Here is a 24199-nt window from a genome sequence, read left to right as displayed (position 1 = left end):
CTAGTGAGAGCCTAGAAACAGATCTTGATCATTTGATCAATACTGAGTTGAAATATTCTTGATCTTTCAGCGGCATATTCTACTCCTAAGGGATTGGTACTGCGCTTCTACAGTGTATATGGTGTTCATGTACATTTCCATTCTAGAGGATTGGCACCATTCAAGATTGCCTCTTCGGTGGTACCGTGACGATTCCTTTGGCCTCCTTTACTCTCCATTGCAAGGCTCTGCTTATCTCATAAATGACCTTTAGGTTAGGAGTCGCAACTCCAAGCTTCTCAGCTTCTCGTAGCGGCTCTCCGATGAGATACTCAATCTCCATAAGGTTACCCTGCGGTCGTCAGCACCTCAGTCATATTCTCATGAACCAGCTCATCGAAGAAGAGGGACCCGCTTACTTTCTCAATGTCACACTGCATGCTCGGCTTCAGGTACAAATCCATCGGATCGAAGTTGATCATCGTATCTACGATATCTTCTGGAAGCTTGTGCCCTAGCCTGCTTGCAGTTTCGTAAATTTCCTTCATGGCGGGCCGGACCAGCTCCTCCACCAGGCTGTTGGTCAGTCGCACTCTTGCAGAATCCAGGCTTGTGATGGCACAAATCGGGTTCAAGACGGCGTTGAAGATCAACTTCCGCCACCTTGCCCATGGCACATCTTCGGAGAACTGAACGTTGGTTTTGCCTGCGGCGCCATAAATTTTGATAAAGTCGTGCGCCGCCTTGATTTCGCTTTCCTTGTCGGGAATATTGGGATTGGTGAAAGCTCCCAGATACAGGATATCGTGGTCTTCGTGAAAGATCTCGCCGGGCTGTCCTTCATGACTGTCGATCATGGAAACTCCAGAGAGCACAATGTTTGTCGGGAATGCCTCAAACATGGCCCTTTCAATGTTCAAGCCGTTCTGAATCATGACAATCACAGTATGGCCAGGAGTGACGGCCGGAGCGATGAGCTCTGGGAGGGTAGGGGATACATCAGGGTAGTTCTTCGTCGTGGTGACAATGTAATCGAACGGGGGCAATGAATCCTGCTTCACGTTGGGGACGCCATTAACCACTGAAGTCTCGACGTTAGTCGCACGGTATCTGAGTGCAAGGGTGGGATCACCACTGCCGCCACCGCTTACCCTTGGTAGGTCGCCATCCTGTCAGCTTGCCATGATCGATGCTCTCAATCCGATAGCCATGTTCTCGTACAGCCTGAAAATTGGATCTCAAAACGGCGGTCACAGTGCCCAGCTTGCCGGATTCAATATTGAGCGCGGCAATGGTGCCCACGGCGCCACCACCGAAAAGGAGGACATTTGCTGCCTGTGCTCCAGAGGACGCCATGATGAGTCAAGTCAGGGATTGGTGGAGGAGCAACAGCGGAGGTTTGCACGACACGTCTGGCACAGGGTTGATTCAAACAATGTATATTCTTCACCCGTTGCGCAATAACTTAGCCACAAGTAGATTGAGTGGCCGAGATGGCATTAAGACGCTCTATAGTCTACCTATCTGGACACTGAAAGTACTCTCGTCAGCAATGTTACTGTGGGTCCATAGGTTTTCCCAAAGGTTCCTCTAGCCGAGCTCGGCCTGTGTATGCAGCAACCCACCCCGAAGAAGCTTCTCCCTCCCCACCTTGCTGCCGCCAGATCGGGCAGTTCTGAACAGCTCCACCTTATTGGCTAGGGACGCCTGTGCCGACTCAAGCCGAGAGCCACTGCAGGTCCGGTCCGGCCTGTCGAGATGCAGCCGCGTAAGGGGCGGCCTGTCTTATCATTTCGAAGACATCTGGCCCTTGGCATTCCCCAACTCGTGTCGTATTCATCTGATCGTCGTCATGCATTATCCATCCCGTCGACACGAGGATTGATCCCAGCGTTAGAGGCAGGGTGGTATTCAATCTGGAAACTGTGATAGGCAGACACATGAAAATGACATGATACAGCTTTCAAGGCGTCACAATCTTGTCGTGTGTCTTTGGCGTTGACTTATTCTTGACTGAATCCGCCGTGGATGAAACGAATTTGTTGGACTAACGATACGTTTGCAACTATGTGAGACCATAGTCAAAGACTGGTTTTCTACACGTACTCTTGGGCTCCCCTTAAAAGTTCTGTCACGGCTATATATCCACGACATACCACCGTCGAGATCAAAGTGCGGTGTGCAGCAAGTGCTTGTTCATTATCAAAAATAAAAGTGAATGCTATTAGTGCCCTGTCATCTCCATGACTTACCACTTAGTTCAGAAAATCACCCTTGCTAACTACCAGCTCATATTCGTAATCGGTTTGAAAGTCCATGTACAAGCCATCCTGGAGAGAAGGAATCAACGTTAGTACGAGCTTGATTCATTTCAAAGAGCATACTGACGGGGTTGCCTGTTGCCTGAGCAGTGCACTCAGCAGCCTCAGTGGTGACAAGCACCTTCTTGAGTCCGTTAGCAGCAGCAGCCTCTACCTTCAGCTGGATCTCGCAACAATTTTCGAGAAGTGAGAACAGGTAAGCCGCTTCATCGACCGTCTTGCCAACCGTCAGAAGTCCATGATTCTGCAGGATGAGCGCCTTGCCGTGGGGGCCTATAGCAGAGGCAAGTCTTTCACCTTCTTTGGGATCCAGAACAACTCCCCCGAAGTCATTATAGACTTGGTGCGCGTCCCCGTAGAAGTTGCAGACGTCCTGATGGAGCATGTCCAAGCGCTTTCCGAAACTGGCCCAAGCACGTCCGTTGACAGAATGTGCGTGGCAAGCAGCGTTCACATGCGGGTAGGCGTGGTGGATATGGCCATGTATTTGGAAGCCAGCGGCATTGGCCGGTCGAGAAGTGTTGCCGCCGATAGCTACACCTTCGTGGTTGAGCAAGATCAAGTCGGAGACCTTGACTAGACCAAAGTGTAACGCCAACCTACAAGGGAATCATTCCGTCAATCCATGCCTTGTGTTCAAATAATATGTTCAAAGATAGAGCCCTCGTTTGAACTTGATCGTGGAACGGGATGGGAATCGCGAAGTCAAAATTTTCACGTACGGATTAGTCCAGAAACAGTCTTTATACTCAGGATCCCGAAGCGAGATGTGTCCTGCCAGACCTTCGGTGAAGCCTTTTCTTGCAAAGACTCGAAATGCACCAGCCATGTGCTCAAGCATCCACTTACGCTCTTTTTCGAAGGAGTTGAAATGAGGAATTCCCTTCATGGGCCCGCCCTGAGCAAGGCTTTGAAATCCCGAGGCTGTTAGAATACTCAATGTACTCTTCTCGCCCGTTGAAGGCTCATCATGGCGCTCAGTTGTTGTCAGGGTGGTGTTGGCACTCATTTTGTTAAGAGGATGCGAGATTGTTTTGACGTCTTTGAAAAGATCTATGTCTACTAGAGGCAATGCAACGACACTTTAAGATGCTATCTCTGGAATGCTGTCTGATATAGCAGCCATCGGAAGGATGAACTACCCGGATACTGACGAAAGCCAATGCAGTGGGGGTTAATGAGTTGAAACGAGCTTATACTGTTCCTTGATTCGTCCGGCACTGTGGCAAAGTCGCCTCTTTCTGACGAGAAGAAGCTGCCTGCTGGAGTCAACTGCCCAATGTAATAGACTTCCCAATGGGGCGGACTTCCACACGGAGTGGACTTCCGAATCAGGCCAGCGGGATGTAACGGCACGAAGACCAGTCATTGGCTGGGATTGCGACATAGTGCGCCCTGTAACTCCCGGCTTCGAGTCCACCCTCACTTACAAATCCAAAAGCTTCACATGAAATGCTATACACAACTATGGCTTGGGCTCTCGAGCGCGCTAATGAATAGTCTAGGTTCCTCGAAATACAAACTCCACAGGAGTGGCCTGCCTTTTTCGTTCTCGAATTGACACAACGGTGTTACCCACAAATTTCGCAGACTCAACCCCGCAAGCCAGTCATCGGTGCTGACATTCTATTCTTGTCCTTATATAGAGTATTAGAGTGCTTGCTCTGTTCGAAACGTATTCCCGTGGGCCATCCCGAGGAAACAGTTCAATCACTCGTGTTGTCTCTTGCCTAACCAACCTCTCCGCGTTCAGAATATTGCGCTTACTTGGTCACCTCCATCAATCATGAGCTTCGGACGGACTTTTAACGTCGTTGGCGCTCACTGCGCCGGCGACGTCGGTGACGTTATCGTCGGCGGCGTCCGCGACGTCCCGGGCACGACCATGTACGAAAAGATGAGATACTTCTGGGACCATGAGGACCAGTACCGGAACTTACTATTGAACGAACCCCGGGGCAGCTCTGCCATGTGCGCCAACATTGTGCTCCCCCCATGCAACCCCGAAGCGGACGCCGGCTTCATCGTCATGGAGCACGACGAGTATCCTCCTATATCAGGCGGCAATACAATTTGTGTCACCACTGTTCTTCTTGAGACGGGCATGGTGCCCATGAGAGAGCCCGTCACGACGCTCAAGCTCGACTGTCCCGCTGGGCTGGTCACCGTCCGTGCCGAGTGTGAGGCGGGCAAAGTCAAGTACGTCGAGCTGGAGAACGTGCCGGCCTTTGTCTACGCTCTAGATCTGGACATTACCGTGCCTGGATTTGATAATCCTGTCAAAGTGGATATTGCTTATGGAGGAATGTGGTATGCACTGGTCGACGCCGCATCGGTTGGTCTCAAGATTGACACCAAGAATGGAGCCAAACTTGTCGAGGTTGGGGAGCGTATCAAGCGGGCTGTCCAGGAACAGACTGATCCCGTTCATCCCGAGAATCAGAAGATACGCGGCGTGACCGCCCTTGAGTTTACAGAACCGCTCATCAGAGCAGACCCTAGCGATGGCGGCAAGATTACAGCCATCAATACCGTTGTGGTATCCCCTGGCAGACTGGATCGGTGCCCGTGCGGGACGGGTACTTGTGCACGAATGGCTGTGCTTCACAAGCGAAAGCAGCTAGACGTGGGCGAGTCCTTTGGCCACCGCAGCGTCATAGGTACCGAGTTCATTTCCACAGTTGCGGGCCAAGCAAAAGTTGGCGAGTATGATGCCATCATTCCCAAAGTCAAGGGAAGCGCTTGGATAACCGCATTCAAGCAAGTCATTTTGCACCCTACGGATCCTTTCCCCTTGGGGTTCAGAGTAGGCGACAAATGGCACATGACTTGAAAGAGAAACTATCAGGCTTTTTACATATTCATAATCATAAGTACTCAAATGTCTTCTCGCGGTTCTTAGTTTCCTATGAATGCCTGTATCACCGGCGCTTACTCATCTGGACCTTCCACTGAGCAGAGCTCTTGAAATTCCGGTGAAATCTCCTTGGATGACCAGTTGCTGATAACCCTGAGGCGATCAAAGAAATAGCACTCCCTGCTCTCCTCACCAGTTGCGAAGACTGCATACTTGGCTGACAACTCCCCGTCGCGGTCCTCTTTGGTGACATACATTCCCTCCTCCGGGTAGCTCCGCTCGGCTTCGAATACGATCTGTGTAGTATGGTTGACGAGACGCTCGACGTCAAGCAGTCGGAGATTCTTCAGCCTGACTTTGTCTTCCCAAAATACCCAGCCGAGCTCCTTGAGCCTTGTTTCCGCCTTTTCAAGTCTCTCGCGGCGCCGCCCCAGATTGGTAGGACACCAGGTTGTCAAGCCGTAGGTGATGCGTTCATATATCGGATTTGCACCGGTAGTTGTCGGAAGATTGATTCTCATTGGCTGAGGGAACGATTCCATTGTCACGTCGTTGTACTTGGACAGGAACAATGCTCCCTCAAAATCTACAACCAGTTCACAGGTGGTATTCCTGACAAATCGCCGTTGATCGTCGAACTCAGACCTAAGGAGCTGCTGTAGAAGGGGAAGACCGAGGCAGGACATGGAATATGTCCACCGTCCAAAGTAATCAATGTCCAATTCGAAGGACATGTTTCGCAGGAGAACCACCTCGTTCTCAGGCGAATTTCGGGCCTTCCTGCTGAGGCGCCTAACATCGCAGCGAAACTCGGTCATTACTTCGCGAACAAGAACCTGGTACTGTCGGTGGACATAGGTCCAGACAGACCGGATCTCCTCTTCTTCCCAACGCTGAAGAAAGCCCGACAGTGAGTCAAAGGGCCCTTCGGAGGCATCCGTAGTCCATTGCCTGAGACGCGTGTCCCAAGCTGGGATACCGTTGAGGCGGCAGCAGAGTTCATACCGAAGAAACCCCCGCTGCAGGCGAAGTGTTTCGTTCGGACTAAGAGGGGGCCAGTGCTTGGGTTCGAGGGCTTCCTCTCGCCGAAATGACGGGTCTAGGTCTGAGAGAGGAGGGGGTACACCGGCTAGGATGCTTCGAACGAACGACTGGTAGTCCTGAATGAACCGTTTTAGTGTTCCGTACATTGACACAATGTAGTTGATTTCGCGCTTGTCGGCTGGGCTTGGTGTGCTATAATGTCTCTGAACACCGCTCGATTTGGCTCCATTGACATGTCCAAAGTGAGCTTGCAAAAAGCTGCCGGCAATACCGGGCCAGGCTTCGTATCTGCAGGCTTCCCAAGCGAAACGACCGTAGTCCGTATCGATGTAACGAGTTCTATCCTCGTAATCACTAAATTTGTAGCCCTCAGCATCCATAGCTCCAGAGCCAACCCATGAGGTGAAGGAAGCATGTAGCTCAATAAAACGTACCTCCGATTGGGAACATGATTGAAATTCTCGTACTGAGGAATGTGAAGCAGGCCAAGAAACTCTACGAAGATCTCAGCTGGCAGATTGGTCTCGAGAACTTCGATGAGGATTGCTTCTCTCGACCACAAGAAACTGCTCAAGGCTTTTGGACTGGCTTTGATCGTGGAATAGACGTCTTCAGGGGATGCCATCTGCCGAAGGATATCGCCGTGGACCTCGACAGGTAGGGCCTCGAAGGCTGGTGGAATGTGTGGCGCCATCTTGGTTCTTGGCGTTGAACAATGTGAACTTGGCAGTGGAATGCGATTTCAGATTGGGAAAGGATGGTTAAACAACTCAGAAGTTGCTTCCCAGGAGGCTATGTGTTGCTGGCGTTGTTGAAGGTTGATGACGATGATGGAGGATGTAAGCTGGTGAGATGGGAAATTGTAGGTGAGAAATGAAGACGAAGTATTTACAAAGACTACGAAGATGGGAAACCTCAGGGGCGAGTTTAGATGTCTTCCGACGTTAGCAGGAAATCTGGAGTGGAAGAGATTTGGTGGACTTCAATTCACTTTGAACGTTGTGATTCACCTCATAGAACTCACTGGCCAGATCACAACACTGTGGCTCCAGTGACCGTACGCAAACGGAAGCGTTTGTATTTCACAGTTTCATAGAGAGATTTGCAGCACTTCGTGCGTTTGTCCACGAGTAGAGGCAAACGGCAGTCCTACGTGGCGGGCTGAATCACTGAATCAATTCTTGACGCCAAGTAGTGACTACGGCGGCTGGTTCAACTTGACCATTGCTTGTGCTATCTGTAGAAGCCCAAATTCACCAAGTCGCAGCTATGATCTGTTAGATTAAAGTCAAAGTCTAACTCCAATCTTCGTGATGTAGAAGTGTGTGTTGTCCTTCCGGCTTCTTGATCTCGGCAGCAAGATGCTCGAGGGTCCGGAACGCTCTCACGAACCATGGATCAATCGAACGCGGGGAGTTGGGTCGAATTGAGGTCAGACACCGCCCTGATACCAGCAACAAAAAGTGCCATGGCGTGGTAATCTTCGTAGTGATCCTTGCATGCGTATTTAGCCATGACCGTATCTTCCCAGTCGTTCTTGCTGATAAATGTGCCCAAGACTGTGTCAGGTATTCTTGGCTGGGCAGATGGCCAGAAGGATTGGCACATTTTCTCTTTTCTTAGCCAAGCGCGTATAGTGGAGGAGTTAGCATCATTTGGAAGGCCCGGGGGGCCGAGTCTTGATGGATCATCGAAGAACGCCCAACCGAGGACCCGAAGGCGATCCATCGTGCGGTCGCGTCCGAATCTGTGGTGCAGATCGCGGATGATAGAGGTCCGTACCATGAGGTTGCAGTAAGCTCCGCCGACCATCTGAGACCCCCGAGGATGATTTTCAAGCCTGAACGTGCAATGAAAAGTTGGAAGTTCTTCATAGTCCCAAGTGGCAAGAGTATCTCGTATCAAGACCCTGCGGTCCGCGAGGGTGGATTTGGTAAATCGGTCTAAAAAAACCAGACCCAGTTGACTTATGATATCCGTCCAATTTCGTGCGCTGATGTCGGTCCAAGGATCGGAGTTAATCATTGGATCTTTAGATAATGACATCCACTCATCGACAGTTTCCTTTTTCTTTTCCGATCCATCCTTGTCAAGCTTGCCATCTCCACGACTCAGGGTCAGGATCTGTAGCTCATTTTGTAATTCCTGACGAACTTCCGAGTGATACATCTGATAAAGGCCCCTGAGATAAAATGAAGCGCAATTAATCTCTTCCAGTTCGTCTATCGGCAATAACTTTCGGAAGGGACAATCAAACCAAAGTTTAGGGTGTCCTGCATCGTTGCTGCTGAGTGGAGTAGCGTCAACCAACTGGTAAAAGAAGACTTCATTGCAGCTGAGAGCCTTTGAAGGAAGCCCGATCAAACGACAGCACAGTTCGTGGCGCAAGAGACCTCGCTGAAGCCGTAGCAACTCTGTTTCAGTGAGATGTGACCACTCGTGATCTTGCTGGATTTGTTCGATTCTGCAAACGGGACGAGCAACAGGCCACGTACGTCCGGCAATGCTTCGGACAAAGGTCTGGTAGAAATTGACAAACTTGGACAGGCAAAAGTAAAGTCGAACCATAAACTTTATCGCCGTCTTGAACTTGTTGATGTCTACGTGAGGATCAGGAGTTGGGTAGACAGCGCCGCGGGCGTGCCTCTTCAGGAAGGAACGGACGCGCCGTTCCCAAGCCCGCCATTCTTGGATACTTGCATCGTTCGTCTCTTGACTTGGAGGGGGTACATGTGAGCTGATTCAGCAAGTGTTAGCATGGTTATTGCCATGTCATCTTAGCAATGCTGGGGGAAGGTACGCGACGGACCATTTGTTGTGATCGGGCGCATATACAATCGCAAGTAACTCGCGAAAGACCTCCGGGGCGAGAGCTGCCTCAAGCACAGAGACGTAGACTCGCTCCCTGCCAATGGCGATTGCTTTCAAAACAGCTGGACTGGCGTGCATGGTGGAGAGAACATCCTCTGGTGACGACAAGTGGCTGAGCACCTTGAAGTGCAGCTCGAGAGGCATGGCCTCGAAGAGACTGGTTTGCGTGGCCATGATGAACAGACGTGATGGATCCGAAATCAAAGGCTTCAGTTCGTGGATAATGTGGTATTGGTCTGGTTGGGGGTCAAAGTAAGTAGGGCGCAAGACCTGTGGCGGGCGACCGTGTGGGTGTTGATGTCAGGGTGAGAAGGAGGGCAACTTTGCTTCGGTGTCTAGGAAAGTAGGTAGGTGCCTACGTAAACAGGCAATCAATTGATGGCACACAAATTAAAATGGGGTGATGGGTTTTCAAATGGACTTGATGGCGTTCAGTGGAATCGTTTGGTAAGGAGATTTGTATGGGTGGTGACAGTCACCTTCGACGTGCCCAACGGAGCCAGTTGCAAACAGTGAAGCCGTGGTCTGCTTCTATACCAACAACTTCCAAAGTAGTCGATACAAAACAGCTTGAATTCTAGCTTTTCTGAGAGTGCATCTTTGGAAAATCATCCATCTCAGATCAACTGCAAGAACGCTTGTGGCCCACCCAGGCAAACCAGCTACGCACTTCAACGACCAAAGCCTACTCTCAACTCAACTTCGCACAATCATCAGTCACTGACTGCCAATTCACTCAGCAACGCACAAGCCACTCTGAACGTGCCAGCAAGGTTCTAAGGTGCAGGAACGCTGCAGAGCGACTGCCTCTTTGTCCTTGCTTTCGGAAGCTGACCGTAAATCTTTGCACCTACCACATTCGAGGGTCAAAATTAACGTCTCAGGCAGCATCTACACTTTAATCAGCTCATTCAGAGGTTCTGTACTCGGCATACAGGATGTCTCCGCAATTCGAGAAATTGCCGGTAATCATTCACGATCGCATCCTCTGCTCGCTGCCAGCTCCGAATGATGTCGCCAACACCATCCGTGCCAGCCCTGGTTGCCTTCACGCGTTTGTAACTGGGCGTCGCAACATCCTACTCTCTGCAATGAGGAGCTTCTTGCCCCCAAGGACCCAGCATTTAATGAATCTGGTCATGGCAGCTCCCCACTTTTGCTATCACGAGCAAGTCATTCCCCCCCTGCGCGCATGTCACCTTCAAATGACCATGATGGACCTTGTCGTCTCACTGCTCAAGCGCACTTGTGAAGAAAAAACTAACTTCAAATGTCCAGAAACTCGGACTGCAATTCCGATCCGTGCAGTGTGCTCGTAAATATCAACTTCAAGGATGAATTTCACAATTTCCTCGATGATATTAACTTGAGGCCCCTGACCCTCGACACCTTCGATTGGTCCTTGAAGCTCTACGCAGACATTGCCAAGGCAATCACGGACTACACCTCTTTCACTTTTGCAAGGTCTCAACACCGAACACTGAAGCTCTCTACTCCCGAGGCATCTAGAGCTCGGTGTACTTCATTCAAACTACCTCGAGTGAACGACGAAGAGACAAAGAGGCTTTGGAGGGGTTTCCTGCTCTACGAGCTATGCTGTCGCATCGATGGTGTGCCCATGATTACAGCCACTGATGAGAGCCATTGGGAGGCCTCAATGAAATCGAGATTGTCTGCAGCTTTGACGCGGCTCCCGGTATTTATGCAAGAGGAGGTATTGTGTATCCAGGAGTATGTGCGAGCACAGTACGACTTGGCATTCAATGGGATTGTGGAGAGCTTCGAGCTGGCTGTCAATGAGATAGGTCGACAAGCTCTGGACAAATCAACCACCCTGATTGGATCCACCAAGACAATTCAACAGTTTCTGGAAACCGAAGACTGCGCAGACGACATATACCACCTCGTGGAGCCACGTTACAGTCAAGCCAACGATTGGTCCATCAACATAGCGATGCTGGGCGTCATCTTTCTACGCCATTTTCTTTCCTGGGACTCATCCGCCCGGCTTGACTTCATCCGAAACACCTATTGGTCCTTGGGCAAAGACTACGACGGTCTTGAAGATTTTGAAACCGCTGGTCATGTCCCAGCCGTTTATATCGACATGAATGAAATGGCCATGATCAGATTTGGATGGCCCCGGCATACCTCATATTTCTTGCTTCAGTACAACCGGTTATGTCCGAGCGAGTCCCGGTTGAGGTCTGTGGGCTGGATATTCTGGATAAAACCAGAACGGCTCCATCTTATGAACCTCTGGGACTTGAATCAAGGTCTTTTGGAAGAAAATTACGGGTTACACGGAAACATTCGCCCCCACCTCAGGCTGCGAGGTCGATCCCATTTGAAGGAAACATTAGTACAACGACAAGACTTGGAACACATTGTACGGCAGTTTGGTGCTGATGTCTTGTCCAATCATCGGCTGAACAAGTTCAAGGACTTTCTCAGAGCGATTTGCGACCCCAGCTCAAGTGGCAACGCGGACATTGCCCCACTCTTGCTTAGCCAGGATGACGAAGATGATGCTGCCCCCGAAGACAAGGCTGGTGGCAAGTGATTCAACTGCTGGGCAGGAACCCGATGTGAAGCAGGGAAGTAATTCTGGGCGCACGTCGAAGCTGAGGCTAATCAAATTTGCTCGCCCAGTACCATTCTTCCCTATTTTGAAGTGGATACCGTTTATAGTAGTAGAGAATGACCAGCCTGAAGACAGTGTCACATGCAGCGGGAAGGTATCAGGCTGGGGAGCGGTGTCTGATTCGGCCCCAAACTCAGGTCGAGGCATACCAAACGGATAGTTAATTAGCTCGAGTTCAAGTACTAAGGCTCTCTGTTGTACCCTACCAACTTCACTATCATCGTACAATGTCAGACCAAAATGACTTTTCCCTCACTGTCTTATATCTTGGTCACGAGTACCACAAAGCATTAGAGCAGCATCCACCACCATCATCAATGTCAAGATGCGCAACCACTGCCGCCGAGCCAGCGTTCTCATCGAGCTTCCAAACCTCCACAAACCCCGTCGAGTTGTCCGTCAGCACCGCAAACTCATCGGTATACGGGCTCGGGGACAAAATATTCGAGAATCCCCCGCTTGATGACGTAGCCTCAAGAAAGTTCTGCTTTACAATCGCGCCCCGCTCATCCAGCGAGAATACCGAGACGTATCCAGTGGTATTCGTGCTCCTGCCGCGGTTGCTGGCCCAGAGGTACTTATTACTGGCCGACAGTGCGACCTCGTCCGCCCAATAGTGCACCGGGTCCTGCTGTGCGGAGAGCAAGAGCGAGTAGGCATCTTCGTAGGCCGGCAGGCCGGTCTCTCGGTCGATTGTGTATTGCGCCAGCTGGCTGGCACCCTCGAGGATGACGTACAGGAAGTGTCCCTTGGGGTGCACAACAACGTGGCGGGGATCAGAACCAGGTGTAGGTCCCGTCAGGTTCCCCAGCACTGTAACCTCGCCAGTGGCGGTGTCGACCGCGTGCGTCCAGAGCGTATTGCCTGTGTCGTCCGCGGAATACAAAAACCGCGAATCTGGGCTCAGGGCAGCCCCGTGGACTCCAGACTTGTTGACGAAGTATGTATAATTCTGAATGACTGCGTCCAGGGCGCCGCCCTCGTCGACAGAGAACACAGACCCGCAGCCAGCGTCTATACCCTTCACGGACGAGAAGAAGGTGCCGTAGACGTTGTAAGGGTGGTGCGTGTCCGCCACCACGAAGATCGAGGTTGCAGTGCAGTTGCCTCCGGCGGGTATGGTGGTCTGGTGCTCGATGGCTGTGGCGTTGGTGACTGAGTAGCTAACGAACTTCGGATTTTGCGGCTCATTGGATTGGCCGTAGGCTGTGGTATAGAGATTCCTTTTGTCGTGCTGTGTTTCGCTTAGCGACGATGATTCAAGAAGGTAAAGAGTTCGGAGTGAAGCCTACATTGAAAGCAATCCAGTTGCCTGCGTATGGCACGGATATGTTAGCCGACAGGCTTAAAGTCAACGCTTCATCGTCAAACTCGACCGTGTACAGAAACTTGGTACTGAATGTACCGACAATGAGCTCATGAATAGTAGCATTTATCCCGAAAACGAGACTTATGAAGATGGCAAGAAACGAAGTGTACATGTTGCCCTAAAAGTGTTGAAACGCATATATCAAGCTCCGACCGAGAGGACATTGAGAATAGATATCCAAATTGTTTCAAGTTCGCCGGAAATCTCAATTTGCATCGAGCACCTTTCCGCGTCCCGATGCTCCTCAGTCTACGTCTGCGTAAGCAGAGATTCCCCGCATAGGAAGCAATTTGTGTCGTCAAGGTAGGACGTACTACCACAGCTGATCGTCGGTTCTCCAGGCCGGTGAAGAGGGGTAGGTAGTATGAGGGGAAGTATTAGTTTGCCCACTCTGAACCCACCTAGTAGGCTGACTATTCGGACAAGCTTGCGTACTACGATAGGAGACTCATGCCTTATATTGTTGCAATGGTTGATCTAGAGTTATCTACCAGTCTCTAGGATGATTTTCTTTGAATGACCTCTTCTGGGACAATCTCCTCTCGGGCCCTTTTCTGGGCCTCGTCAAAAATAAAATTCTCTAGAATTACCTCTGGGCGACCTTCCCTCGAATAACATTCTTGCGGATAACCTCACCTGAGCTAATCTGGCGAGCATAAAGTAGAAAAGTTGGCGTTTTCTCGGTTATAGGAAACATGTCCTTACATAGTGTAATAGGATTCTTTCCTGAGTCACCTGCGTTGACTTTTGTCTTGATGGTGGTAACTCAAATTGAATCGCAGCGTGAAGATTGTTTGATTTGATTTCAATCTCTTCTGGATAGCCTTCGAATCGCACTGAACTTGTTGCCGGCTGGTGAACGGCTCGTGAATTGAATGTCGAATCCACAGCCGTGTGGATGTGGAATGTGCCCATAACGCGGCGCTCGCATGCAATTCGTCGTCTCGTCGGTGGGCTGTGCAGCTCCTCTCTGCAAATTGGTGGGTCGCAGGCAGCAGTTCATTGAGCTCGGGACAACACATTCGATTTATTCCCAAGCACATCCCTTTCGTCTCGCCACCTGAACCTCTCCGTTCAACATCTTCTCACACTATCTAGGTACTGAATATGGCGGAGCAGCGGGAGATCAAGATGCCACAGGCTAGTCGAAAGGTCATTTGCGACCACTGCGATTCCCGCATACAAGTCGACGAGATGCATTTCCATTGCGGAGACTGTCCCGACTTCGATCTCTGTAAGCGCTGCTACCCATCGGCAACCACGATACATCCTGCGGACCACTCCCTGGCTCTTCTGGTCCCAAGGAACAGCGAAGGCCTCGGGCCTCAATGTGACAACTGCCATAGCAGCATCCTGAGAGTCCTTCACTTCTGCAAGACCTGTCCGAACTTCAACATCTGCAACACCTGCTTCGCGTCTGCATCAACCTTCCACCCCGAAAGTCACGAGTTTTGTACGATAGGATCACCTGAAGAGAGCGGGTACCGGTGCGGACACTGCAACGCTATCATTTCGAAGTTCATGTTCGTGTGTGGCGACTGCCCAAGCTTTTCCATATGCAAAAGCTGCTACCCATCTGCGGCTGAAGTCCACCCGGCACATTCCTCATGGACTCCAGCCTCCTTGCGCGACGATAAGGGCCGGAGCCTGCAATGCGATAGCTGCAATCGTGCAATTTCAGGCGGCATTTTCCATTACTGCAAGTTATGTCAGGACTTTACAGCATGCAACGACTGCTTCTCGGCTTCGTCGTTCACCCATTCAAAGGATCACAGCTTCGTGACAATCGGGGCGCCAAAGGCGACCGAACTTCATTGTAGCCACTGCAGCGAAGAACTCATCGCCGTTCTTCACCATTGTGAGACCTGTCAAAAGTACCGCTTGTGCGAAAAATGCTTCCAGCTTTCGAGAACGACATGGATTCACCCCGTGGATCATTATTTCGACAAGAGGGTGTCGCGAGCTGTTCTCTACTCCCACTGCCGCCAGTGCGATTCTGCGGTCTCTGACGTTTTCCATCGTTGCGAGACTTGCGTGAATTACAACCTCTGCGAAAACTGTTTCCCGTCCGCGACAGACATCCACTCAGCCGATCACTCCTTTGCCCGGCTAGGTGGCCCGAACCAACGTACCGGCCACAACTACCGAGACGACTTTTCGAATTTGTTACGGGGACACGATGCCGCGACAACTCGCAAGCAAAAAAGGATAGAGGAGGGAGAGGACCCAGACACGGATGCCGAGTCTCTGTCTGCCCCGACAGCTATCATGATCAAGTCCGACGTAGCCCTTTTCTTCGGAAACGATGGCGGCAGCCAAGGTGCCTTTGAGCAGTTTTCCGGCGCCGCTGGGCCTCCGGAGGAACTCGACGTGAGGGGCCTAAAGGGAAAGTCAGCGCACTTTATCAATGGCCCAGACTCGTACCGATCAAACTGCACTTCTTGTACATCCGTTACGGCGGTCTTGCCAAGCTTGCATGTGGCGTTGCGGGATCCGGAGGTGCTTGAAGCAATCGGCGGCAAAGAAGAGCTGACTCACATGACCATCTCCTGGCCCGCTCGCCTCCCGGCTCTCATGCAAGCCACCTTGGACGATTGTTCCTTCTGTGCATTCATCTTGAAGAAATTCTTTGGGGGCTACCAGGGCGACTTGTTCCTGTACTGGCCGGAAAGGCCGTGGTATGCGAAACCAAGTCGAGCTCCGGAACAACGCGACGCATTCCTCGATAGATGCAAGAAATTGCTGGCGCAATGGGGTGATCAAACCATCAAGTTCTACATCACGCCCAGATGTACCACACCAGGCATCTCCCCGCCAGATTTTGATACTCTGCGAATCCTCCCCTGCGCGGAAAGTAAGGAACAGGCCGAGGCTCTAAAGAAGATTTCAGCGTTTGGCAGAGCCAGAGCTCAAATCGATGTGCCTGTCTACGCCGAGCATGGTACGTGTTTATCAAACGTGTATGATGTTTTTGAATTAACACTCACATGTGTTTTTAGGCAGTCCGGCCGCACGGCACATCAGTCCTAGGCCACCGAACCCGAGCCCGGCATCAGAATTTGGCTTCAACCAAATTAGGTCTTGGCTGGCGGATTGCGAAGAGAACCACGGTGAGACGTGTAAAGGGGGGACCCCATCTGCACTACCGACCCGCCTGATTGATGTGTCTGGCCCCGACAGCTCCCTCCTCCACCTCAAAGAGTCCAATCCGGGGGAGCACGGTCGCTATACGGCACTGAGTTACTGCTGGGGGGGACCGCAAGAGTTTCGAACCACCAAAAAAGACCTGGCGGCTAGGGTCGAGGGCTTCCAACTTAAGAACCTCCCCAAAACTCTCCAGGATGCCGTCATAGTGACCCGAGAGCTGGGGATATCGTACTTATGGGTAGATTCCATGTGTATCGTCCAGGATGACGATGAAGACAAGTTTCGCGAGATCTCGAGGATGAGGGACATCTACAAAGAAGCCGTGCTCACCATTTCGGCTTCCAACGGCAAAGCCGCTAACGACGGCTTTCTCCATGATTTATCCGACTGGAGAACGGGGCTTTGGCGGAGCATGATCCCATTGACATACTGCCTCCCCAACGACGGAGCCACTACGATGAAAGAAGCCTTTGAGATGCCCAAGGGCGAAGAGAGCAGACTTTGGCTGCTAGACGAGGACTCATACCTGGAGGGATTGTTTTCTGACCCTGTTTCCAGCCGGGCTTGGTGTCTACAGGAACGGGTTCTGTCTCCGCGATTCCTAGACTACGGGCGATGGCCCAAGTGGAGATGCAATCACGGCACCAAGAGCGATGGCGGGTTCTACGCCGAGGACATGTGGTCTGGCGAAGCAGAGCGGAAGATCACGGCCTTTCTTTTGTCAAAGTCTGAAGGTCATTGTCTGAGTCTAATGGAGATGAACAGGTTGTACAAAAGCTGGTATGCACTTCTCAGCCACTATACCAAGCGGCAGATGAGCGTGGAGGCGGATAAGTTGCGCGCTATCGACGGCATCGCGTCGGACATCAGCAGACTCACCGGCGTACCTTACGTCGTCGGGCTATGGGCGAACAATCTGCTACACGACATTATGTGGCAGACGAAGATCGGATTGGAGTCGCTTTCGAGGCCGAAGGAGTGGCGCGCGCCCACGTGGTCATGGGCTTCAGTGAATTCTCCGATTTCGTACGACACCATTTCCAACGATTTGGATCCCCAGGCAACCATTATGGGATATCATTGCCCACCCGAAGCAACTTTGAGGCCATCTGATGATTCCCCTGACGACAGACCTTGGCTTCAGATTCGTGGACCGTTGCTGGAATTGGACCACGACAAGGTTGTCGATTTGATGCTTTCTCAGCGAATGAGTCCGGCACCGGACATGGAGCAGGATGAGCGAGAATGGTACAAGAAGACCTATCAACATTGTGCCGAAACCAATAACGAGAAGGCCACGAATGAGGAGGTGCGGGAGTTATTGCCGGGTAAGATATTTGGAATAGTTATTTTTACCCAAAAAAGGTTGATAGAGAAAAAGAATTCGTCACAGACTGAGGAGGTTTGCTACTCTGGACTCCTGCTTGAGGAAGTCTGTGACGGCAAGTTTAGGAGGATCGGCGGCTTTTGGGACGAGGCAAGGGGTTTGCTACCGAAAGTTGAATTTTGGAAGCAAAGAACGATATTTATAGTGTAGTATTGTTTGATACAAGTTGAAAGCGCATATCTACGTAGGTTGGTGTTTGGCAGTTTCCCTACCATATTTGAGACCCCAGTCTTGGTAAAAGGGTCAAGCTTCAATCCACTTGCCAAAAAGGCTCCCATTATATGGATATGTGTGATCAACATAGTATGCTATTTTTGAACCGGAGAATCTCAACTATGGCAAAGACGTCACAGCAAGCCATCGTATGGCTAAATGTAATTCCCACTGGCCGCATCCCCAGGCATGAGGCACGAAGCGCTTCACTACAAATATCATGGACTTTGTTCAACTTGTCAGCGACCTCTTTCATTTCCTAAACGTGATCAGAACCATACACGTTCCTCGTCTTGAAATCCCATCAGTCCATACATCTTCTGACGCCCCTCCTTCGCTCCAGGCCAACCTCCATAAAGCAGCTCCCAATACTTCCTGATGCCGTCCCCACCAGAGTCGTCATCCTCGACGTCCACGAACACCCCACCCTCGGACTGCCCCACAGCCACAGCTCTACCCGCAACACCATCGTCACACAGCAAGTGCATCACCACCCTCGCATGCGCCTCGACCGATACAAAATGCACACCGAGAGACTGGAGCGTCTCCGAAAGGCCGTCAGCCCCTGCATTCATGCCTGTCTCCATCAGCCACGGCACAAGGGCGTTCACACGGACGCCCTTGTTGGCAAAAGGCACCCGCGAGGACCAGAACAGACCGCGGGCCCCGAACTTGGCCCCGCCGTAGATGATGCTTGCGGGTAGCGTGACATACGACTCGGGGCTCAGCACGAAGACCACACTCGCTGGCGAGGTCTTGTGTGTGGTGGGCGAGCCGGGAGAGCTCATGTACAGCTGCGCCAGCTTCAGGCTGAACATGGCGCCCTTGGTGTTGACCTCGATCGGCGTGGGGTCTGGCTCTGGCGGGTCATCGTCCAGGTTTGTCATGCGGGTCTCGTTGCCGATGAAGAAGGGCTTGTCCATGACCCCGGCGTTGATGACAAGGTGGTCGAGGGTGATGGCTGGGGTCTCACTGCTTGGTGCAAAGCGGATGGCGGCCTTGATGGCACTGACCTGGTCGGACCACTTCGTCACGTCACAGTGAATGTACTGTACATTGCGACCGAGACTCGATGCGAGAACTCTGCCCCTGGTGCCGTCGATGTCGGCGATCGTGACATACGCTCCAGCTGCGGCACACTGCGTCGTGATTTCCGCGCCGAGTCCTTGAGCCCCGCCTGTAACGAGAATGGCGGTGTCTTTCAGATATGCGCTATCCGGCTGACCAGCCAGAACGGCAGACGTAATAGGGCCGGAGAGGTTGATCTTCACCATCATAGATACAAGTACGCTGGGAACGATAAATTACTGAGATCGAAGTTAATCAAATGCCGACTGGTGCAGTTGAAAGTAGTTGGAGACTGCATCATACGGTCCCATCGTCTGAAGATGTAAATCTGCAAGTTGGATTGCTGCGGTCTGATGTCAGGTCTGGGCATTCTACCCCATCCCGTCAGCACTACCTACGTATCTCCCCTTGGGCTACTTCTCTTCGTCGATTTGGAGACACTTCTTTCTACACCAAGCCACGGCCCGTCTAACTGAGCTCGCCAATCGGACCAGCGATATCTGCATGGTATTAAAACGATCGTTTTCGAACACTTGCGTGTACCTAGACAGCTCACACTCTTGGCAGAGCCAGTCCTCTGGGGTAATTGGACTTATGGTGGGAAAAAAGTAGCGGGTGTCAAAAGTTTCCAAATACTACTAATATAAGATTTTCGTCGTTGACTACTGTGAAAAAAAGCCTTTCCAGTCTACTTGAACCTGGCTTACGGACATCAACTTCTCAATTTCACCGCCTCAGTTCCAACGCCAGGGGGCCAAAGGCCTGGTCAACTTGATTTTCCTTTTCTTACTGAATGCAAGGAGACAGTCTACGAACAAGTCTTAAGCTACTAATCACCAGATACGCCCAGGCCATACCTTCCATCGGCAGAACCAAGTCATCAGGAAACGGCTGACGCACAACCGCCGTGCGAGTTGGACTCGTAAGCAGGACCTTGCTACCACCCTAAGAGTCTCTTCAAATGGCCTGAGGAGCATACTGTGATTTCACAAATCCAAGTCAGGATTGAACTCAATAGCCATCCACACGTCGATATAATCGCCACTTCCCCCCTGCCATTTGTGCCAGGGGTACGAGACGACGTTGTTCCACCCCCGAATGGCGTTTCCCGATGAGTCTCGATGCCATATGGATCCATGCTCGACGAGTGGCTCCTGCGTCTCGTGGATCCATTTGTCGTCAGACAGTGCCTCCGCTTCGTTTGGAGTTTTTGCGTCGTCCTCGTTTTCCGGCTTCACCATGGACATGCCGCCATCTTTAGTCCCAAGCGAGAGTGAAATATGGATTTCTTCGAAGTAGTCGTTGGCGTGGTTGTGCGCGCCGGCACTCACCTTGGTTCCTGTCCAGATAGGTTTTTTATCAGCGCGCTACTCTCAAATCGCCATGACAACGTATCTTCCACATACCTGCCGTCCAGAACTGAATGTGTGCGATGTGGATCTTGCTGTCAAGAAAGCGGAAATGGAAGCCCGGCATATTGTAAAACTCCTGATCCTTGAACCTCTCGTCATCTTTCCCCCACCAGAGCTGGTCGACCCTGGTAAATTTGTATTCCGGCATCTCGAGGCCCGAATCTTTCAGGTCAAGCGTGACATGGATAGGCACATCACTAGCCTTCTCCCACTGCGTCTCGGGTTCGACGTCCTCCCACTCGAGCTCGGCTCCTGGAGTTGGTGTCATGCGTAGGATGATGGCCCCCAGGACTGCGTCCGCATCCAAAGCTTCTAGCTTGCTGGTGGTCGAAGCCAGAGCAGGAAAGGGGTCGCCACCCAGTGGCTTCCTCGTCGTGACATTTCCATCGTAAGTTTCACTTAGAGATCCGTATATCACCTTCAGGCCCTCACCATTTTGGATGGGGACTTTGCCCTTTGGTGGATATATCTCGACGCTAATGGCGTAGTTGGCCACCTGAATGAGCGGCTTTGACGCAGGGGCCTTGATTTCAACTGGCTGAGCGAGATACACCATGCCTTCTCCATCCCAAAGTGTGGCTCTAATAGAGTCCTCAAGAGATGCGGTCGGTGGGAGGACAATGTCGTTTGTGTGCATGGTGACCTTGGGCTGGGGCTCTTCGTAGTAATCAATGACATTGTAAGAGATGGATGCTACATCCAGCGTTTGATTGCCAGTAAAGTCCCTGTAAACTGTTGTTAGTACCACACGCTCTCGCAGATGCCATACGATAACACTGTCAGGCAGATACTCACCCAAGCGCAATTCTTGCAGAGGACTCGCTTGCAATTCGCCATTTGGCGAAAATTCCGTTCTCTAGGTCGATGGCCTTGTAGTACATGATGCCCTGGTAGTTCATCAGTGTCATATTGGACATACCTACTTTTCTGGGTCATTAGGCGTACCTTGTTGGGGTTGAAACCACCTTGGATTGGTTTGACATTGAGGTCTTCGTCACGATCGAGCGCTCCTATCAGCGACACCAAGAACTCATCGTCGCCATCACCTTAAAATAATGTCAGAGGAGTTGAATCATGGGGAGTCCATCACTTATGGGCGGCTCACCATCAAAATCACCACAAACAACATAATGGCCCGGCCCATCTCCCCATTTCCGGTTCTGGGTCGGGGTGCCGTACACGTCCAAAATATGTCGCTCCCACTTCACAGTGTCCAGCCCACGGTCCGTCTTGGTATAGACACAGACCTTGCCCCCGTGGAAGGGATCCATGCTGGCGATGTAAGCGAAGGAATCGTTTCCCACCTTGCCAGCATCGACGGCACCGCAGCCCCAATTGTCACCAGCTCCAGGTGCTTCGTACCCCGTGGTCTGGCCAGGCTCACGCGGCTCGCTGAAGTTCAATATGTCAACGTGCCATGCTGCATTCTCGAAGTAGAGGCGGCTGATACCCTCGCGTGAGGCGACCAGGAGAGAATCGACACCATGAGGGCCATCGAATCTAGGAAACGGAATTAGAATGGACAAGAGAGTAGTCCACTGGGCCTGCACTCACTTCTTCGGCACAATCTCGTGGACGACTGAGAAGTGTTCGTCGTCGACGACATCTCGTTGCCATTCAATTCTTCACGTTGCCACTGTCAGCCGTATACAGGAACTCTGCGAGACACAGCTACACTCACGCGTCCCGTGGCTTCTCCGGTGCTTGAAAACGCAGGATAGGAACAGGGGTGATCTGACACGCCGCTTAGTGATACCGTAGGGCTTGTGGTAAGATAGATTACTCACTTTGTCCTCCTTGCCATGGACCACCGGAGCCGCGATGATCTCTAGAATAGACCTGCACAACAGTCAGTGGCTTGAAGAAATCAACGCAATAGATTCAAGTGTCAGCACAGACCTTTGCGTGAAGTATCCGGCCCTGAGACGATGCATTGCTGGCCACCTGCCGATATCTCTCTTGGTCCACTGCTTGTATCCGCCCTGGTCCCATTCATTGCGGCCGGGGTTCTCCAGCCAACTGACCCAGCCACCTGACATGTCGCACTCAATCATGTTAGGCCCGTACTGATGAGACACAATCAAGTCCAGCGAGCCATTTCCCGTAACGTCTGCTGCGATTACGGAAACTGGCTCTTTGAACGGATAGATGTCATGCACATCCCATGTTGTTTCCTCGAAGCCGCCATCCTTGTTTGAGATTTTGTTCTTGGGATTCTCCAAGAACTGAACCCGTCCGCTATTTAGTCCCGAGCTAAATATGTTCAATGTCAGTCTCTTGTTCTTGCGGTCGGGAGTCGATCTTGGTAACTCACACGACAAGGCCGGGCAGGAGGTCCTCAGGAGAAAGCTGAAAGGGGATAATCCAGTACCCGTCCGTCCTATCCTGTATTATGTTGCTTGAGAACGACGGGGGAAGAACTAAAGAAGCCATGGTGCATGAATGGAATTGGAATCTCAGCAATCCCGTATCCGCGGACATATATCGGTGTTGAGGACTCTTGCTCACCGTCTCTTGTTGAAAGCTAGCTGCTATCTATTATATGATTCATCTTTGACTGAGCTGTCCTCCTGAACCAGGTTTCAAAGCCGATGAAGCCCTTTACGAAGATGTCATTGTCATACCAAATTGCTGATTTGATCATCCAGTGGCTGCGTGTTCATCTCCGTAGTCTCACCGTCCTGCCATCAATGTGATCTATCACTCTTTACAACACACTTTATCCGTGGACAACATTCCTCCAGCTGACGACACATTTATTGACTCTTGACTCTAGCCGAGACAAGACACCAGTGTTGATCCCTGCTAATCAGCTTGTTTGAAGCTCCATTTGAGTGATGGTCATGAACCAGATCATGTTGAAAACATGACTGACCCGCAGCGATCTGCGTCTTGTTTCTTCACCGATATGCAAGACAGTCTTGAGTCAATGCTCTGACTGTTCATGCAGCATGTAATGCATCACGAAAACAGATGAGGAGTCAATGCCCAGCCATCCACAGCTTCATCAATACGTTATCAATAGGGCGCGGAGTGCAACAACCACCTGCATCATCGAAATCAATGGTCAAAGTCTTTCTAAAGAGGGCATAGTTCAAAACTTACCGGCATGGAATCGTCGATCCATGAGCTGATCTCAGCAGGTGAACACCCACGCAGCTTATCCACCGGTCTGCCGATGAGATGCAGACCAGTGTATGCAGCAAGTGGTGGTACGAGGCTGCGACACGGGTGATTTCCACAGGGATTTTCGATTTGGTACAGATCTGATTCGTACAGTAGGCCATGTTACATTCGCTCGACGCCAAACCCCACACTTCTGGCTGGAGTGGTGTTACCGGAAAATACGGAATTGGAGCCTTGCAGGCTGCGTGTGGCTGGCTGACAGCCTAGCCCGTGTCCAACGTGACATTCAATTTGTGACGGAATAAGCAAGAAATAACACATCGTGGCGGCTGAAATATGGAGATATTCGTAGACCTCGACCGGTTGCGAATGGCCTCAATCAATCAGATGAAGAATATTAAGGTCTGACGGGACACAACATCTTCTCCTCCTTCTGCCCAGCCTGCCACGTCATTGAAGCGGTCTGGCTTCCTCAGCACTGACTTCGGGCTACTGAGTTGATCAATTGACGACATCAGTGTGGGTGGTGTAACTCAAACTGTTGTGCTGAGGTGCGTTCGTATATGCACTGCCGGTGAATACACAACTCCTCATCGGCTTCTGTTGACCATTCAAGCAAGCAACAACATAGTGATCATGCAGATATTGGAAGAACGGGGCGTCCGGTAGGGCTTCAGGCTTCTTGTCTAATAACAGATAGTCGCAACGCCGTTAAGTCGACTGAAGGGCGCTGGTTTCTTATAAACCCCGGCCCCGGCCTG

The 24199-nt window shown here is 51.3% G+C and overlaps 10 protein-coding genes across 10 annotated transcripts; 3 read left to right on the top strand and 7 right to left on the bottom strand.

Moving 5' to 3' along the window:
* Positions 1 to 160: 160 nt before the first annotated feature.
* Positions 161 to 1335, bottom strand: J7T55_007942 (uncharacterized protein; the record flags this gene model as incomplete). The annotated part of the gene is made up of 3 exons (XM_053131087.1): positions 161 to 331; positions 399 to 1060; positions 1131 to 1335. 3 exons carry the CDS (start codon positions 1333 to 1335, stop codon positions 161 to 163), a joined length of 1038 nt encoding a protein of 345 aa, XP_052990778.1.
* A 361-nt stretch (positions 1336 to 1696) lies between these two features.
* On the bottom strand, positions 1697 to 3309 carry J7T55_007941 (uncharacterized protein; the record flags this gene model as incomplete). The annotated part of the gene is made up of 3 exons (XM_053131086.1): positions 1697 to 1902; positions 2364 to 2899; positions 3023 to 3309. The coding sequence occupies 3 exons, from the start codon at positions 3307 to 3309 to the stop codon at positions 1697 to 1699; spliced, it is 1029 nt and encodes a 342-aa protein (XP_052990777.1).
* A 777-nt stretch (positions 3310 to 4086) lies between these two features.
* On the top strand, positions 4087 to 5133 carry J7T55_007940 (proline racemase; the record flags this gene model as incomplete). Its single annotated transcript, XM_053131085.1, has 1 exon — positions 4087 to 5133. The coding sequence occupies one exon, from the start codon at positions 4087 to 4089 to the stop codon at positions 5131 to 5133; it is 1047 nt and encodes a 348-aa protein (XP_052990776.1).
* Positions 5134 to 5231: 98 nt separating this feature from the next.
* On the bottom strand, positions 5232 to 6895 carry J7T55_007939 (uncharacterized protein; the record flags this gene model as incomplete). Its single annotated transcript, XM_053131083.1, has 2 exons — positions 5232 to 6555; positions 6636 to 6895. 2 exons carry the CDS (start codon positions 6893 to 6895, stop codon positions 5232 to 5234), a joined length of 1584 nt encoding a protein of 527 aa, XP_052990775.1.
* Positions 6896 to 7599: 704 nt separating this feature from the next.
* J7T55_007938 (uncharacterized protein) lies at positions 7600 to 9246 on the bottom strand (the record flags this gene model as incomplete). Its single annotated transcript, XM_053131082.1, has 3 exons — positions 7600 to 8615; positions 8697 to 8938; positions 9011 to 9246. 3 exons carry the CDS (start codon positions 9244 to 9246, stop codon positions 7600 to 7602), a joined length of 1494 nt encoding a protein of 497 aa, XP_052990774.1.
* A 764-nt stretch (positions 9247 to 10010) lies between these two features.
* Positions 10011 to 11635, top strand: J7T55_007937 (uncharacterized protein; the record flags this gene model as incomplete). Its single annotated transcript, XM_053131081.1, has 2 exons — positions 10011 to 10126; positions 10351 to 11635. 2 exons carry the CDS (start codon positions 10011 to 10013, stop codon positions 11633 to 11635), a joined length of 1401 nt encoding a protein of 466 aa, XP_052990773.1.
* A 352-nt stretch (positions 11636 to 11987) lies between these two features.
* J7T55_007936 (uncharacterized protein) lies at positions 11988 to 13197 on the bottom strand (the record flags this gene model as incomplete). The annotated part of the gene is made up of 2 exons (XM_053131080.1): positions 11988 to 12950; positions 13009 to 13197. The coding sequence occupies 2 exons, from the start codon at positions 13195 to 13197 to the stop codon at positions 11988 to 11990; spliced, it is 1152 nt and encodes a 383-aa protein (XP_052990772.1).
* Positions 13198 to 14192: 995 nt separating this feature from the next.
* J7T55_007935 (Heterokaryon incompatibility protein 6) lies at positions 14193 to 17630 on the top strand (the record flags this gene model as incomplete). The annotated part of the gene is made up of 3 exons (XM_053131079.1): positions 14193 to 16026; positions 16085 to 17560; positions 17626 to 17630. 3 exons carry the CDS (start codon positions 14193 to 14195, stop codon positions 17628 to 17630), a joined length of 3315 nt encoding a protein of 1104 aa, XP_052990771.1.
* A 471-nt stretch (positions 17631 to 18101) lies between these two features.
* Positions 18102 to 19109, bottom strand: J7T55_007934 (uncharacterized protein; the record flags this gene model as incomplete). Its single annotated transcript, XM_053131078.1, has 1 exon — positions 18102 to 19109. One exon carries the CDS (start codon positions 19107 to 19109, stop codon positions 18102 to 18104), a length of 1008 nt encoding a protein of 335 aa, XP_052990770.1.
* A 777-nt stretch (positions 19110 to 19886) lies between these two features.
* On the bottom strand, positions 19887 to 23953 carry J7T55_007933 (uncharacterized protein; the record flags this gene model as incomplete). Its single annotated transcript, XM_053131077.1, has 13 exons — positions 19887 to 20239; positions 20307 to 21037; positions 21108 to 21199; positions 21258 to 21358; positions 21418 to 21812; positions 21867 to 21935; positions 21994 to 22046; positions 22100 to 22151; positions 22212 to 22565; positions 22627 to 22697; positions 22937 to 22993; positions 23418 to 23532; positions 23853 to 23953. The coding sequence occupies 13 exons, from the start codon at positions 23951 to 23953 to the stop codon at positions 19887 to 19889; spliced, it is 2544 nt and encodes an 847-aa protein (XP_052990769.1).
* Between the last annotated feature and the right edge of the window lie 246 nt (positions 23954 to 24199).

Source organism: Diaporthe amygdali, assembly GCF_026229845.1.
Source record: "Diaporthe amygdali strain CAA958 chromosome Unknown NODE_25_length_736740_cov_64_583793, whole genome shotgun sequence".
Taxonomy (NCBI): Eukaryota; Fungi; Ascomycota; class Sordariomycetes; order Diaporthales; family Diaporthaceae; genus Diaporthe; species Diaporthe amygdali.
This window is presented reverse-complemented; position numbering and strand designations above follow the sequence as displayed.